A 17,466-nucleotide genomic window follows, 5' to 3' on the forward strand; every position below is an offset into this window, starting at 1 on the left:
CAGCTCATATCACAGACAGTGGGGGTAATATATAAAGAATACCTACAAATAAGTATGAAAAAGACCAAAAGAGTAATGGACAAAGATATAAACAGTTCACAGTAAAGAAAAAAGATGACTTTCAAGCATTTTAAAACACATTCACCTTCACTAATGATAATAGAAATGCTTAAAGCACAGTGATATCATTTTCACATATCATACAATACAGACCATAACACTTAATAACTCTCTGTGTTGGTGAGGGTAGGGGAAACACCCTCTCACATACATCTGGTGAGAATCTAAATTGGTATCACTTCTACGAAAAGTAGTTCAACAATAACTATCAATATTAAAAATGCACATATCATTTGATCCAGCAATTGTATCTCTAGGAATTTATCCTATAGATATATTCCCCTGTATGCAAATTGAATACATGGATATTCGTTGCAACATTGCTTGTAAAATAGAAATTTTATTTCTTAATTTTTTTGTTAAATAAGTTTAAAAGACTGAAAAATCAGGCTATATCTACACATCAAAAAGAATGAGGAGGCACAAATAGGCAGGTGATGCAGACCATTGTAAAGCGAGAGAAGCAGGGGACAGACCTCTGTGGACAGTGTGCTCTCATTTCTGCCACCTGTGCTACGTTAGCACAGACACCGATAGTCCCTGAAAAGATATACATGGAACTAGTACTAGAGGTGCTCTCTGTGACCGAGGGCTACATCGGAAGGAGCACACTATTCACTGGTAATGTTTGGTACTCTGTGCACATATTACCCAATTAACAATATTCTCTGCCTTCCAAAGCAATCAAGAATCTGGAGGCCTCTGTAAAATTAAGTATTAAATTATCTGATAGAGATTATGTTTTAGTCATAAAAATAGCTGGCTGTAATAGTAATTATTATGTGCTGGGCACTGGACTCTGGGTCCTTTACAAACATCATCTGAGTCTTTTCAACAGCTCTTCAAGGCAAGTGTTTCACTTTGCAGGTTAAGAAACAGTTTCAGAATACGACCCAAGGACACAGATAACAAGGGCCCTTTTAAGAAGTTCAGTTGAATGAGGCTTGAGGAGGAACATTCAAATGTATATCCAAACTTCTTCCAAAAGCGCGTATGAATGCTTGGGGGAGCAGGGGCAGGCACACATGTTAGGCACATACATGTTTTTCCTTGTACTTCAGCCATTGTCTTACTCAAAGTTTTGTATATTAGGATTGGAACCTGCATGATTCTAGCCGGCCTAACATCTTGAAAATGCCAACTGCCAAGATAAATGTTGTCTTTTGAGAGTAAATATCTCCATGTCTCTACATAACTACGACGTGGCCTTATCCAATTGGTTTTACTCCATAACAAAAATGAGATCCTGCAACAGACGGGCAAATTTTAAATCAAGGCCAAGCCTTAAAAATAAAAATCCGGGGCTTCCCTGGTGGCGCAGTGGTTGAGAGTTCGCCGGCCGAGGCAGGGGACACGGGTTCGTGCCCCGGTCCGGGAAGATCCCACGTGCCGCGGAGCGGCTGGGCCCGTGAGCCATGGCCGCTGAGCCTGCGCGTCCGGAGCCTGTGCTCCGCAACGGGAGAGGCCACAACAGTGAAAGGCCCGCGTACTGCAAAAAATAAAAATCCAAGTAAAATGAGGGGAAAAATTGAGCCTCTCCCCTTCCCGTTTTTTTTTTTCTTTTTAACGTCTTTTAAATGAGAGCTTTTGCTTTTTTCACTATAGGTAATCAGTAGGGTTTTGTATTTCGTTTTATTTTGAACCAGGGTAAATTTTAGTCTTTTTATTCTTCACTACTCAAGGGATCGTTTTGACAGCTGATAAACTGGCCCACATATTAAAATAATTATATGGCGGGTCTTTGGATATCTTGGTATAAAATCGATTTATGTCATATTCAGTTTATAGTATCTGGAAGTTTGCCTGCTCATGGCAACAAATTAAGGCTTGCATTTACTGTTGGCTCACTGTAACACATAGTTCACGGTAGATACCTATGTATTTTCTCTCCAGTGCTCTTTAGAAACAAAATATACTTTTTTTTACCCAGTAAATGTATGACTTATATAAAGTATATTATTTATAAAAGTATATAAATGGAATTACTGAACTGATTTTACTTTTTCAACATAGTCATTTTGTAAGATACTTCATTTTCATTTATAATTCATATTTATTAGGGTTCATTCTTTCAGTTGGCTTTGTCTCTTGTGGCAAGTAGATCATATGTATGCAGATACTTAAATATTCAGATAAGTAAATGTTAGATGTTGCAGCAGACAGATTCACACCCATCCCTTAAAGCACTGTCCATTGACTGACTAAGTATCTCCTCTTAAAGTCTCCTGTTACAGGAGACCACAATTAGGTTCCTCTCTCTCTCTCTTCCCTAGTCTTGTTTGTGTACAACAAAGAGGTAATCTCATCTTTGTTTTAATTTTCACTGCAATACTTAGCGTTTCACAAATACATTGCGTCTTTCTTCCGTTCTTCCTATGCCCCTTCTTGCTCACATCTAGAACCGTAAAATGTTCCAAAGCAAGTGCATTGCTGTTTTGATGAATGAATTTGTTGGAGGTCAGTTTCTTTATCTCCTACCAGACGAGCGTGACCCCGCATCCTTCCCCAGGTGACCACGGTGGTCCTTGCCACAGGGTTAGACCCCAAGGTAGTCGCCACTTCGGACATTGGACATGTGTGGGCACTGAGATGGATGGAGTGCCAGAGTGCCTACCTTGCACTAACAGGGCTGTACCCCTTCCTTGTCCTCTCCTGCTTTGGGGGAGCTGCCATGCAGTCACTGTGGGGAGATGTCTTTGAAAAGGGCACACTTTCAGAGTCACCATTTGAAATAGACCGTCATTGATAGTGACCAGTGCACACATGTGATTGGTAACGTAACCTGTTCGTGTGTCTAGATGTGTGTCCTAGTCATAGCATTGCTCTGTGGGAAAACAGCACATCATCCCTATTTTCCAAAAGACAGGAGACAAAATAACGGAAAGAGGAGATTGCACATTAGGTTAGGTTTAAAAAGTACAGTGACATAATCTACAGACTTGGATCTGAACCTGTCACTTGTTCAGCACTTTGTGATAAACTGGGTGGATATAGAAGTAGATAAGCATCTTTGTCCTCAGCCAGCACTGACCTTCCTGGACCCAGGACCAGCACTCGTAAGATGACAAAACTGAGGCACAGAGCATTGAAGTAACTTCCCCAGAGTCCCGCAGCTGGTCATCAGTGGAGTGGGAATCCAGCCTGATCTGTACTGTTAGCCATGCAATATACTGCCTGAATCAAAGGCAGGTTTAAAAAGACAGGCGATCCTGCCCTCAAGGAGCTTTTCATTCCATCAGTGTAAAGTGGTAAGAATTCCTGGGGCCAGATTTCTGCAAGGCCTGTGGACATGTTCCTGCCCAGCTCTCCAGCCGCAAGCCTTCGGTGTGTCTCATTCTCCAGACTATATAGGTCATCTCTTGTGACTGGTACCAACGACCAAATCCAGCTTCAGTGTAATTAGGAGTGACTCCAAGATAGGAACACGTTCTCCTCAAACATTCTCACCCTCTCTGGCATCTTTGTTTGCTGGATTGATTGACCGCGGCTGCCCCGGCACTGTGCATGCACCAGGTTCTCTGCCAACGTTTGTCGAATAGCTCAGTGAGCCGATCCCAGACGGGCATGGGAGTGGCCCACTGCTAAGTTCAAAGCCATTGCTTCTAACAAATAGGCTTACCACTTTGATTTATTTATTGTACGAAACACCGTTGATTTTGATGAAATCCAAGTTAGCATTTTTCTAACCATTTTTCTAATGATTCAGGCACCCATTTGAAATAGGGCTCCTTGAAAAGAGAGAATATTTTAAAGAGTAGGTTTATGCAAAATAAATTATGAATTCCTTTAGCCACCTCCTCTCTTTAGAAATAGCACTCATATGTATTTTATACCTAAATTGACAAGGATGGCAGAGATCTCATCTTCCTTGTGGCAATCTGAACCAGACTGGTTGAGGATTTATTGCCTAATTATACTTGTCAGCCTGACATAAAAGTCATTAGTTCTGGAAAAACATGTTTTTCATACCAGGATGATCTTTAATTAATACACTCAATATTTAACATATATTTAAAGCTAAACAGAATAGTAATCTCTGAAGCCTGTGTTACGGACCACAAGGAAGTGACGGTAACCCCTTGGGTCAGGAAGCAGTGCTTTAGGTGCAGGTTTATACTTGAGGGGAGACAATGCTGTGTTATACATTGTTCCCTCTGCTTTGCATACAATGAAATCAGTGCTACTGACATTGAATCCTTCTGTTGATAAATTATAAAGGTGATAACCAAAGACTCCAGTGACATGTGGTTACAGTGGGTGAGTGACTGAACTAGGATCCAAACCCGGGGTCCAGTGTGTGGTTTTTCTCAACATCAGAATCCACTGGCCATTGATCTCTGCGATGTCCACACATGGTCTTATTCTCCTTTGCTAGAGTACCTGTAAACTTGAAGCTCAGCAGGATAAACTGGGTAGTCATATTGATAAACCATCTGTTGTGAATATTCCCTTTTGCCCCATGTCCAGACACGTGCTGGATCGTCAGTGGATATTGCAGCAAGGCGAAGCAACGCCAGAGACCTCACAGGGCAGCTGCCAAGCACCCGTATGTGCTGATACCCTCTAGTTCCCAGCCCCACCCACACTGCCCCAGCACCACAGTGGACAAGGGGCTCTGGGTAGTAAAATTATTCATCAGGTATTTCCAATATGCTACAGAATTCACAGCAAACCCATTTATCTGCTCATAAGTGCGCACATTTCTGCTCTAAACATAAATACCAGAAGGTGTTTTTGAACGAAGAAGGTTCCGTTCCTTGGCCCTTTTCAGTCCTATCCCAAAACAGATTCCGTTATTAAGTTTTTCCATGCTAGTTAACAATGTTGTTCCTATAGCAATCCACCCTGTCATAGAAGGCTTGTATTTATAACCAGAATGGCTGCCAGAGATCAATGTAGTTGTTTTCCATTTTATCAGGTCCTTTCTGTGGTAATAGTTTTGCATATTTATTTATTTAAGTTGTACGATGGGCTGAAATATTAACTTACAAATTAGAATTAACAGTTAAAGTGGCTGAAAATAAACTTGCCTAAAACATGCAGAATAATTGGCTGGGGAGCCTGTACCTTATCTACTGTGCCTTATTAAAGAGTGCCGAGTTATGGACATCGTTTAGAAGGCTATTCAGAACACAAGCTCATATTATGTTTCTTGGTGGAACCCAAAAGACAAAGGGGTCTCTGGCTCCATGAGTAGACTGTGCAGGACTTTTCCTAGGATTGTCCCTATCTGATGGGCTGTGAGAGCATCTTTGACTTCTTCCTGAGATGTTTCCTTGGAAACTGAAAGATGCGGTGCGGTGAGCAGCATCCGAGAAGGCCACCATATTCAGACACATGATGCAAAACTCTTCAGAGCAGCTCTGTGAAAACTTGAGATTTATCTGGAAAAGTTTCCTTGAACAAGCATGTAAGAGTGCCAGATGTCTGGCACTCAGTTTTTTTGGTTTTTTTTTTTTTTTTCGGTACGCGGGCCTCTCGCTGCCGTGGCCTCTCCCGTTGCGGAGCACAGGCTCAGCGGCCATGGCTCACGGGCCCAGCCGCTCCGCGGCATGTGGGATCTTCCCGGACCGGGGCACGAACCCGTGTCCCCTGCATCGGCAGGCGGACTCTCAACCACTGCGCCACCAGGGAAGCCCTGGCACTCTCTTTTGAGAGGCAAAAAAAACATTAATTCCATCTACTCCCAAGGAGAGAAACTACAGAGGGTGCTGCTGTTTGCAAAAACACATTCATTAGATTTAGTCCAGTGCTGTGTGGTACAGGAACAGTAACTGTGGTTCTGTAACAGTCAGCATCATGGACAGCTAGGCAAGGGCGATCGTCAAACTCTTGAGTAATTTGGTTCTAAGATATAGTAATAGAAAATGTGGTGTGGATTTGGAGAAAAGGAATTTCATTTCATTGGAAACTCAGATTCACACACACACATATTACATCCCCTTAAATGAGGCTGGCTCTCGTTTAGTAAGGCATGCCCCATTAACGTACATGCTGTGTGTGGTTTGTCAAAGTTTTACATCATAGCTTCCAACACATCTGGTTGTTTTCTTCTCCTGTCTTCCTAGTATCTCTTCTATTCCTGCTCCAAATGGGTAAGGACTAAAAATTGTCCATGTGATATGCTTTGTCTTCTCTGAAAGGCTTTGAATGCTTTACAGATGCCTTTTATATATTGATCTATAAATATTAATTTTAAATACTAATACAAAATTTTCTTCTCAGTCATCCGACAACTGAAGATTATCATAGTAACAATATATACTTGCTCTAACCACAGACAGCCTCTTAATATGCATTCAGGACCTCATGAAAGTGCCATCAGAAACACAACCCCTGCTCTCTGTAAAGGCACCATGCTACCTATACCTGTACCGTGCCCTGGGGCATAGGTAAGGTGAACACACAAATCACCGTGATGACTTACGTGATAAGTCACATAAGACAGAAAAGATGCTCTGGCACCAATAGGCCTTGAAAACTGATTGTCCAGTTGTCTTTAGTTGTGTAGCTAACTACTGCAACACTTAGTGGCTTAGCAAAAAACATTTGATTTTGTTGATCATTTTGTGGGTCAGGAATTGGGGAAGAGCTCCCATGGCAGTGTCTCTGATCCACGTGGCAAATGCTGGGGCAACTGGCACTGGAGGGTCCATTTCCAAGGTGGCTCCTTCACTCACATGTCTGGGTCTTGCTTCTCCGTGGCCTCCCTCTCCCCACATGGCATTTCAGTCTCTAAGGCCCTTCTCGTAGCTTGGGCTTCTCGTAGTGTGGTGGCTTCCAAGTAGTTAGGTGTCTTATATGGCGGCTCAGAACTCCAAGAGCAAGTGTTTGAGGGCAGCAAGGGGAAGCTGCAAGCCTCCAAGTCCCGTCTGTCACTTCTGACCCTTCCCAGGGTCAAGGGAAGATGAATTAGATTACACCTAATAATCTCCAAAGTAGAAATTTATGGGCTATAAAGGAGCTGGTTGTAAAACTCCTTTGGGGAATAAATCAGCTTTGTAATTACTGGTTGCCCAACTACTACTTTGTATTTGAGGAGAAAAAGTGAAATGTTGCACATTGTTTATTCTACTTTGTCTTTGATTTGTGCCTTAAGGCAGTAAAATCAGTGAGCTTGGCTTTGACTCGTGATTAGATTTTAAGTATGACGGTAATGATTAACTGTATCTGGACAACAGTGGCAAGAGAGGGCTGAGAGATGACACGGAGGTTTTAAGTATGAGTGATTGGAATATGGTTACACTATTGACTAAAAGAGGAAACCCAGGAGGAGAAAAAGTTTGGACTGAACAATGTAATGATGCTTTACACTGCAAGTAGCAAAATACCCAACCCAAAGCACCCTAAAACCCCTCATTTTTCTCACAGAAGTAGTCAGGGGCAGACAGTTTCCGATTTGGTTCAGCTCAAAGATGCTGGGGCCCAGTTTGCTTCTCTGAGAGTCTTTTGACCTTCCTTTACTGTTGCCTGATGGCCACCTCAGCTCCAGATACCCCTTAATCATCATTCATTTCTTCTATTAACAGAGAAAGGAAAGTATCTTTCTTGATGTCTCCCATTCCAGGAGCGCCACACCAGATCTCTCCAAAGTCCCGCCGGTCAGGATTGGGTCACCTTTCCACATGCTCACTTCAGAGGAGGCTGGGAGAGCTGCTCTTTTCGTTTCCAGGCATTGTCATGGGCAGCCAGCTCAGCTAGCAGGGTGAAGGGCGTTAGGTAGGCAACCAACGATGTCTGCCTTGGTGATGAATTCCATTTTCTCTCCCTACACAGTTGATAAAGGCTCACTTAGCAGCCTTACGGAGCTTGAATTAAATGAGCTAACTCATAACTGTAGTAAGTTAGTATTTTCTAGAAGCCAGTTACTTTCTGATCGGCCTTTCTCCCTTTTTTACTCTGTGATTGAACACTAACCCCACAGCTTCTTAATAAAAGCTTAGAGTATTTTACTTATACTTTTAAAAATTGATTGAAAGCTCTTTGACTTCCATGAATACATGTACCTATCTCATTATGCATCTTGCAGGATTGCCTTTCTGGTATCATTACGTATTATATATCTTTTTAAGTGCCTTATGTATGTACATAGGGGTTTATAAGAGGAAGGAAATTCTGCAGACCTTGTGAACCATGTTTGTTTTAAAGTCTGGAGGCTCGGAGGACTGTCAGTTAGTTGAAGTTGAACAAGGACAACCAGTTCTAGCTGTTCCCCTGAATGACAGAGAATGGCTCAGCTGAGCCGCGCCTGTGGCACAAGTAGAGTAACCCTAAGAAAGCATCTTCAACTGGGAAGACAGTGTCCTGGCTCAGAAAGGGCCTTGGTTTGGGCACCTGGGTGGGGCAGTGCTGAACTTCCTAAACCGGATAAAGTTGGAATCTTTCCTTCTCTGGATCTGTAATTGTGTCTAATTTGTAATTGTCCAATCGTGATATTTTTAACCCCATAACATTCACACGTAATAAATTTGAGCTGAGGGTGTCAGTGTTGGTACCGTTGCTGGTGAAAGGTAAGGGAGAGGTTGAGAAGACCCGAGGAAAGAAGCTCCAAGTCTCATCTTGAATCCGTTGCAGTCCATTCACTCATCTGACTTTCCTTGAAAGCCTGCCACGCCCTCACTGCCGGGGGTGGAGACCACCGAAGACCTGACCTGCCTTTGAGCATGGTAGCGACATAAGAGGGAGTCAGCAACCCTGGCTTCTCATCACAGTAGGAAAGCAAATATGGCCAATCAGTATTGTCTGCTAGGCAAGTTGGTTGGGCTAGCTCTCCTTACCATTTTAAAGCGCTCGGTCTCCATATTTGAACTAGTGTAGTGAAATCTCACTACGTTACAGTAGTTGTGTTGGTACTGAACTCCAGTGAGTGCCAAGAGAAGGCCTTACCTACTCTCCTTTATGATATTTCAGAAATAGGTTTCAAAGCAACTTGGTGCCTTGGGGAGATGTTTATTTCCAAAATAACCTGAAATGATCGACTCAAGTCAGTGCATCTGTAATTTACTAGAAGCTGTATTTCCAAGAACCATATTTTAAATATTAAAATTATTGCTGAAAAATTGATACTTCTAACCCCAAAGAAGCTTAATGCCTCATATACTTGCCAGATGGAAAGCAAAAATTGAGGTCAAGCTTAAACTCTCCTCTTACCTTCCTCCAAATCCCCCAAATCTGGCCCCACTGTAGACTTTAATGCACAAACAAGATCATGTGAGCCCTAATTCATGGCATCAAAGGGAAGTGGGTGCCTCTCCATTTATTTCTGAGGAGCCCAGAGGTGGCCTGGGTTTCAACTGCCCCCTTTTGCTCTAAACCCCAGTCCTGGCTTAAATCCCAGTCTTCTGGGGCCAGCTCATCTCCATGCTTCTCCCCACTGTGGGTGCAGACTGTTGGCCTCTTTGCAGGAGGGCCTCCCCTCCCAGCTTAGCACTCACAGAGGGAGACCACCGCCGGACTGGAAGTGACTTCGGTGGGTCACACCGATTCTGAAGTTCCTCAGCCATCCTGCCACAGGGGAGTTCATCACCTGCTGCTCAGAGCCCCCTCCACCTTCTGGGACTTGTTTCTCCCTGTAGGGTCTCTGTTCCCACTTCTCCATCTTCCCCAAATCCAGAGGTTTCTAAAATGTAGCGCACAGTTAAGATGTTCCTATTCAAAAAGTCTCAGAAAATGTGTTTTCTTATCCTTCAAAGGGTTCACCTTTCCTAACCCTGCTGATCCACGTTTAAACCACGTTTCAAAAACTGGCGGAAGCTTGAAATTGTAATTTGTCTTTAAATGGGCTCAACATTCAAGGTCACCTGGATCCGGCGTTCAAGGCCTCGGGGTCCCCACGCTTTCTTCCCTGTTGAGGGCGGCCGGGCAGGGGCTGGCCAAGGTCTTTGTGCTCCCTTGGCTCTGGGTGGTTCCCAGGTGTGGCACTGGGCTCGCTCTCCCTATAAATAGTCTTATTCATGCTTATGATAGTCTGGGCCACAAGAGTAGTTTTAGAATAAAACACTCTAGAAGAATTGGGCACCTTAGGGCCTGTAAAATGCATATTTCTGGGGCTTCCCAGAGTGGCATGGAAGCTGCACTAGGTCGTGGAGTGAGCACAGCAGATCTTCCTGGGGCATTGATTTCCCAGCAAACTTGTTTAAATATTGAAAATGTTTAAATGTTAAAACTGCAGGCATGTTAAGGAGTAGAATACAAAATTTAGACTAATTTCAAGGTAAGATGTTTCAAGCGTGAGAAGTTTCACTTCTAGATTGCTCTCCCAGACATGTCTAGGGGCTCACATAACTCTCTTCCATTTAAGGCAACCTTGGTGGAAGTTTGAGAAACACAGTACTCAAGAGGGTACCATCGTACAAAAATGTCTAACTTTTTTAAAGGTGTTCTGTTCCGACACTTGTTAACTCCTTCTTTTGCAGATAATTGGCAAACTACAGACATTCTTATTTTGTGTAGCGTGTGTGCCGAGAAAGTTGTGTTTGAGTTGGTGCACTTGTAAATGGAAAACTCTTAAGTGCAACAGATACTTTTTAAGGAACTGTAAAATAAGTTATTATACAAATAATCACCCCCCTAGTTATCAGTTTTGTAAGTTTGAGTTTAATAAAATTGTTTTTAAGTGGGTTTTTTTACTTAACTATGAAGATAAACAAGCATCCACTTACCTTAAACTGGAAATAATTCTTTATTAATTTGACTTTCAAAAAATGTCACTTATATCAGTACCACTGAATTGATGTGACTCAGACCAATGAAAACTTCAGATTATATTTGTTACTGGAGTTGAGTAGTCTAAGAAGTATTTTTTTTAGCTTCCTAATCATATTAAATGTATAAATAATTATCATTTCTAATACTTGCATTATCTTAATGAAGCATGTACAATAAAGCATCATTTCAGCCATGAAGTTCCTGAGGGCAGATGATTGAAGAACCCTGAGATTAACCAGGCTAACTTCAAAGTTGATTTGGAATGTTGTACTCTTTATTACTCTAAGCAATTATATTAGTCAAATATAAATGTTCAGAGTACATTTTCATTAGGTGCTGTATGTATGTCCAGCTACTTCCAAATGCTGTCTTAGTCTTTCTTGGTCTTCATACAGTGTGATGTTCAATAAATGTTTAATAGATAGGCTTATTAAAGTTTTATTTATTATACTTAATGTAAAAGAATGGAAATGAAGATAGGTTAAAGTTGAACGGACAGGGTAATTGAAATAATCTGGAGTATAATTTAAATAAACTTCTTTGTTAGTTTGGAAATTTTAAAGTATGTGACCACAACGTAAAATGGGTTGAAAGATATCACTATGGAGGAAATAAGAACATCATCAACTTATTGGTTTCTGGATTCTTTGAAAAAGACTGTTAGCTTTAGTCTAGTCTAAAAATAGAGGCGATAAAACTAACTTAGCTACCTTATTTATTAACTCAATATCTGGGTTAAACAAGTGCTTATACAAGTTTTCAATAAGATGTAGAACAGAGTATAAGTATGATTATCATTGGCTAAAATAGTGCATTATTATATGGAAGTTTTTATAGAATTTTACTTTTTTTCAATGATTCGTTTACTCTCATAATCTCCATCACGTAGGAAAAATACTATTACAAAATGTTCCTGACTTATCCGTTTCAATGTGAAATAAATTAAGAAATTTTAAATCATATTAGTCTGAAAATTCTGTCACTGAGTTAAGGTAACACGGAGAAAGTGTATGTTTTTCTAGGACTATGATTAAATCAGGTCTTGGAAACTAGTGAGTTAACTTTGATTTGGCTTAAGTAAAATATTGTTCATATTAAGGATGAATATTTGATAAACCCAGTATTATGACTGCTGGCTCCTCTGTAATTCAGGGCACAGCAGGGACAGGCTCTGACCATTAGGAAAATGCTGGCTTGTGTTGGGGTTTTGCTGGTAGAGTGATGTCTCTTAACTACAAACAGAATTGTGGTAAGTTGTTGAAATGAAATTCTAACAAATTTTTCTATTTTTTATTTCATTATTAGGCTATCAGCTGCAAAGGTCAACACAGCATATCGTACACTCTGTCAAGGAATCAGACTGTGGTGGTCGAGTACACACATGATAAAGATACGGATATGTTTCAGGTAACATCTTTCTTTTTTCCATGGAAATTTTTAGCACATTTCTCCTTCGATTCTCTATTTTGCTATGTAGTCAGAACTTCTAGCACAGTAGTGTTTGGTGATGTCCAAGGGGAAAAAGGTGAGGATAATATTTAAATTGTTCCTATTTGGTTTTCAAAAGACTAAGAAAACACTTAATTCTAAAAATGCAGAAAGAAATTATAAAGATCTCAGTGCAATAAAAAAAGAGACTCTAAAAACAAGAGCAAACATTTTTAGAGCCAGCTACTTTTAAAAGTTAACATGTTCAAAATACTTCCTAAATAACACTTGAACCAAAGAGGACATCAAAACTACAATTATAGGCCTTTTAAAAAATAACTGTGGAAACATTTAATAGCATAATTCATGAGATGTGACTGATGTTGTATTCGGAAGAAAATGTAAAAACCTTTAAGTGCTTTTATTATTTGGAAGGAAGGAAGAAACTCAAGGAACTAAACATTGATCAGAAAAAGTTCCTTTTAAAAAATGACAGTAAGAAAGGAGAGGACAGTTTGAGAAGGATAGGTGTTAACTCTTCTCTAAACGTTTGATAGATTTCCCCTGTGAAGCCATCTGGTCCTGGACTTTTGTTTGTTGGGAGTTTTTTAATCAGTTTCAATTTCAGTACTTGTGTTTAGTCTGTTCATACTTTCTGTTTCTTCCTGGATCAGTCTTCGAAGGTTGTACCTTTCTAAGAATTTGTCCATTTCTTCCAGGTTGTCCATTTTATTGGCATAGAGTTGCTTGTAGTAGTCTTTTACGATCCTCTGTATTTCTGTGGTGTCCGTTTTAACTTCTTCTTCATTTCTAATTTTACTGATTTGAGCCCTCTCCCTTTTTTTCTTGATGAGTCTGGCTAAAGGCTTATCAATTTTGTTTATCTTCTCAAAGAACCACCTTTTAGTTTCATTGATCTTTGCTATTGTTTTCTTTGTTTCTATTTCATTTATTTCTGCTCTGATCTTTATGATTTCTTTCCTTCTACTAACTTTAGGTTTTGTTTGTTCTCTAGTTGCTTTAGGTGTAAGGTCAGGTTGTTTATTTGAGATTTTTCTTGTTTCCTGAGGTAAGATAGTATTGCTGTAAACTTCCCTCTTAGAACTGCTTTTGCTGCATCCCATAGGTTTTAGATTGTTGTGTTTTCGTTGTCATTTGTCTTTAGGTATTTTTTTTTAATTTCCTCTTCGATTTCTTCATTTATCCATTGGCTGTTTAGTAACATGTTGTTTAGCCTCCATGTGTTAGTGTTTTTTACAGTTTTTTTTCCTGTAATTGATTTCTAATCTCATAGTGTTGTGATTAGAAAAGATGCCTGATACGATTTCAATTTTCTTAAATTTACTGAGGCTTGATTTGTGACCCAAGATGTGATCTATCCTGGAGAATGTCCATGTGCACTTGAGAAGAAAGTGTATTCTGCTGCTTTCAGATGGAATGTCCTATAGAAATAAACTGTACTCCAATAAAAATTTTAAAAAAAGAAAGGACAGGTTCAAGAATAGTTTTAGTGGTATATAATTGAAAGTCCAGAAACACATCAAAAGAATGCAGAAGGAAGGAAATAATAAAGGGGAAAAAAATCAATTAATTTAAAAAGGATTAATAATATATCCAAGATTTGGTACTTTTTTTTTTAATTGAAGTATAGTTGATTTACAATGTTGTGTTAGGTTCAGGTATACAGCAGAGTGATTCAGTTATACATGTATATACACACAGAAATATATTCTTTTTTCAGATTCTTTTCCATTATAAGTTATTACAAGGTATTGAGTATAGTTCCCTGTGCTATACAGTAGGTCTTTGTTGGTTATCTGTTTTATATATAGTAGCGTATATATATTAATTCCAAACTCGTATTTTATCCCTCCCCCTGCTTTCCCCTTTGGTAACAAGTTTGTCTTCTATGTCTGTGAGTCTGTTCAAGATTTGGTACTTTAAAACAACAGGAAATTAAAATTAAGGCTAATAAAGGGAAAAAGCAAACACAGATTCAACCAGGAGGCTTTGCATTTCTATATGGAGAGTTAAATTATTAAATACATGATGTTGAAACAAATGTCAAAAAAGTATCGTAGATACATCAAAAAGGGGAAATAGGGAACTCCCTGGCGATCCAGTGGTTAGGACTTGGCGCTTTCACTGCTGGGGCCCAGGTTCAATCCCTGGTAGGGGAAATAAGATCCCGCCAGCCATGTGGTGGGGGCAGAAAAAGGCGGCGGGGGGGGGGGCAATAAATAGTTCTGAAAAATAAGAAAACCTGCTCAGCCTCGCTTATAAAAACAGAAATGTGAATTCAGATCACACAGAGGTACCATTTTTCACTTACCAGATTGGCAAAAATCCAAAAGGTTTTGTCAGAGGTGTGGGGAAGCAGATGCTCTCCTACATCCTATAAATTAGTCTGACCTCTATGGGGCAGTGACTTGGAAATACCTATGAAAAATACACAGTGCTTGCACTCTGACTCAGCTTTTCTTTCTAAAGCTCTCCTCTTTCTAGAGATTTACCCCCGAGATACCCCTGCATACATCCAAAATGACATTTTTACCAACTTATTGCTTGCAGCGTGGTTTAATGGTATAAGATTGCAAACAACCTAAGTGTCCTTTAGTAGAGGACCAGTTAAGTAAACTCAGGTACAGCCATGCAGTGGAGGCCTCCAGGGCTGTACAGCAGAACTAGGAAAAGCTCACACAGCCTCATACAGTCACAAAAAGAGCTCCAAACATATTTAATGAATTAAAATTAATGATTAAATATATTGAGGCTTTGATAGTATTATATTCAACTAAGGTTACTTAATGTTAATAAATTAATGTTATTAAACATATTAAATAGCATATTAATTATTAGATAGCAAATTAGTACAGTTAAATGATTTAGATATGCTTATATGCTTGAAACGTCTCCAAAAGGATAAACAAGACGTTACTAATAGAGCAGTGGTTTTTGTGGGGAAGAGAACTGGGCAGGGTGGTATCCAGGGAGGTATTCCATGCTTTTTTATCTTTGAACCTTGTGAATGTGTTAGCTATTTAAAAAACCTGAACAATCCTATATAGATACATAGATGGATCCATAGATGGGTAAGGTGAGTCGCAGTCAGAGATACAGGCATAGTTACTTAAGTGCCAGTACATCAAAAGTAACGTGTGGTATTTAGACACATTATTCACAGTGGTTTTACTCTTCTTGCCATTCCATTTTATATAATATTCTAAATGTTTTTTTCCTTCTCATTCTCCCAAAGAAAAAGCTCTCCCTAGATAAACATCTGCATATGCTTCCTTGTTGATATTTTTATGGAACTCTGTAATAATTTCTTTCTTTAATACTTTCCAAAGTTATACATCTTGAATATATAAGATTTTTTACTAATGTGTTACATAGGTAGAAGATTCTCAGTACTAAAAACATAAATCCAGAAAAATTTTACAGTTGTTGGTAGGACATTTTTTTACCACTTAAAATCAACAAGTTACTGTGGTTGCACGTTTGTTTCATTGCTATTCTTCAGTGACATGTTGTGACAGAAATGGTGTGTTCTTCACTATTATGCAGTCACATTCTACTCAAATTGTTCGCTCTCTTCCTTCTCACCTAATGCAGAATGAATTAAAGATTTAGCTGGATTTTTTCAGCTTCCTGTTAGTTCTTTTTTTTCCCCCAATTATTGCGGTAAGAACACGTAACATGAGATCTATCCTCTTGACAAATTCTTAAGTGCATGATACAGTATTTAACTATTTTAACTGTTGTACAAGACATCTCTAGAACTTACCCGAATATCTTGTGTAACTGAAACTTTATGCCTATTGAACAACATCTCCCAGTTCCCTGTCCCCGCAGCCCCTGGCAACCACCATTCTACACTCTGTTTCTGTGAGTTTGACTATTTTAGATACCTCATGTAGTTGGATTCGGCCTTCTGTGATTGCCTTATTTCACCTAGCATAATGTCCTCTAAATCCATCCGTATTATCGCATGTGACAGGATTTCCTTCTTTTTAAGGCTGAAGAGTATTCCATTGTATGCATATGCCGCTTTCTCTTTCTCCACTCACCCGTCAATAGACACCTCGGTTGCTTCCATATCTTGGCTATTGTGAATAACGCTGCAATGAACATGGGCAGCAGATACTGCTTCGAGATCTTGATTTCAGTTCTTTTGGATAAATACCCTGAAGTAGGTTTGCTGGGTGACATGGTAGTTTTATTTTTAATTATTTTTTTTGAGGAAGCTCCATACTGATTTGAACTTCTAAATGCTTTATGCATACCTCCCATTTCATCACACAGAATATTAAAAGACTCAAGATTTAATAAAATTAATAATTTTTTACTGCTTCATCAAAGCATACATATCCCTCCCCCACCCTTACCCCCTATGAAATCAGCATTTTTTTTTTTAACTGCAAATGCATGGCAGTGAGGAACACGGTGACCATCAGTATAGTTTGGTGCCACTGCTTTGATTCCCGCTAAAGCACATCATTGTTTTATCATCGTCAGAGCAAATGTCAGCATCTTCATATTTATTATGAAACCATACTATTGTGGTTCACATTATGAGACCATGGCTTCATGGACCTGGCCCCTTACAAAGGCCTCAAGGACCCTCAGAGGTTCATGGACCACACCGAGAAATACCAGTTTTTACTATACTGACCTCTTAATTTTATAACTGAGAAATCTGTGTCTTTGAAAGAAAAGGTAACTTAACCTAAGGGCAAAGATGGCATTCGTGGCAGAACTAAAGGTTTAGGTCTCCTGAGTTCTCCATTCTCTACATAGTACCTACTCAGTAACTTTAAATAAGGCACGATAATTCAACAGGGATTTATAGACATATGAAGAAAACATAACCCATTTGTTATTTTTGCTAAAATAATCTGATTCCTTTTGCAGACTAACTGGACATATTGGAGGATTAATGTCAGATCACTCTAAGCAGAGTAGAATTAAGCAACTCTTAGAAGGCCCTGAAAAATCAAGCTTATTTTAATGTTTTCCTCCTTTTAACAAGTTTACATGTGTAAAACCTACCACTGACAAAAATCACTGAGCAACAGCACTGCAGCATTCTTATTTCTCAAGTATGGACCTTGGTGTTGAGGGCTGTTCATTTTAGCCATTACCCATTAAAACGATTTGTAGGTTAATTGAGCATTTAAAAGCAGAACATCAGAATGAACCAAAAACGGG

At 39.6% G+C, this 17,466-nt stretch overlaps 1 protein-coding gene across 1 annotated transcript in view; it reads left to right on the top strand.

The window, feature by feature from the left end:
- The window catches only part of PELI2 (pellino E3 ubiquitin protein ligase family member 2), a 202,227-nt gene that overhangs the window by 159,053 nt on the left and 25,708 nt on the right, over positions 1-17,466 (top strand). The window contains exon 3 of the mRNA XM_024760033.1: positions 12,133-12,234. Coding sequence (XP_024615801.1) covers positions 12,133-12,234 — 102 coding nt within the window. The remainder of the gene's footprint in view (positions 1-12,132; positions 12,235-17,466) is intronic.

Source organism: Neophocaena asiaeorientalis, unplaced genomic scaffold (genome assembly GCF_003031525.2).
Source record: "Neophocaena asiaeorientalis asiaeorientalis breed wild unplaced genomic scaffold, Neophocaena_asiaeorientalis_V1.1 scaffold768, whole genome shotgun sequence".
Lineage (NCBI taxonomy): Eukaryota > Metazoa > Chordata > Mammalia > Artiodactyla > Phocoenidae > Neophocaena > Neophocaena asiaeorientalis.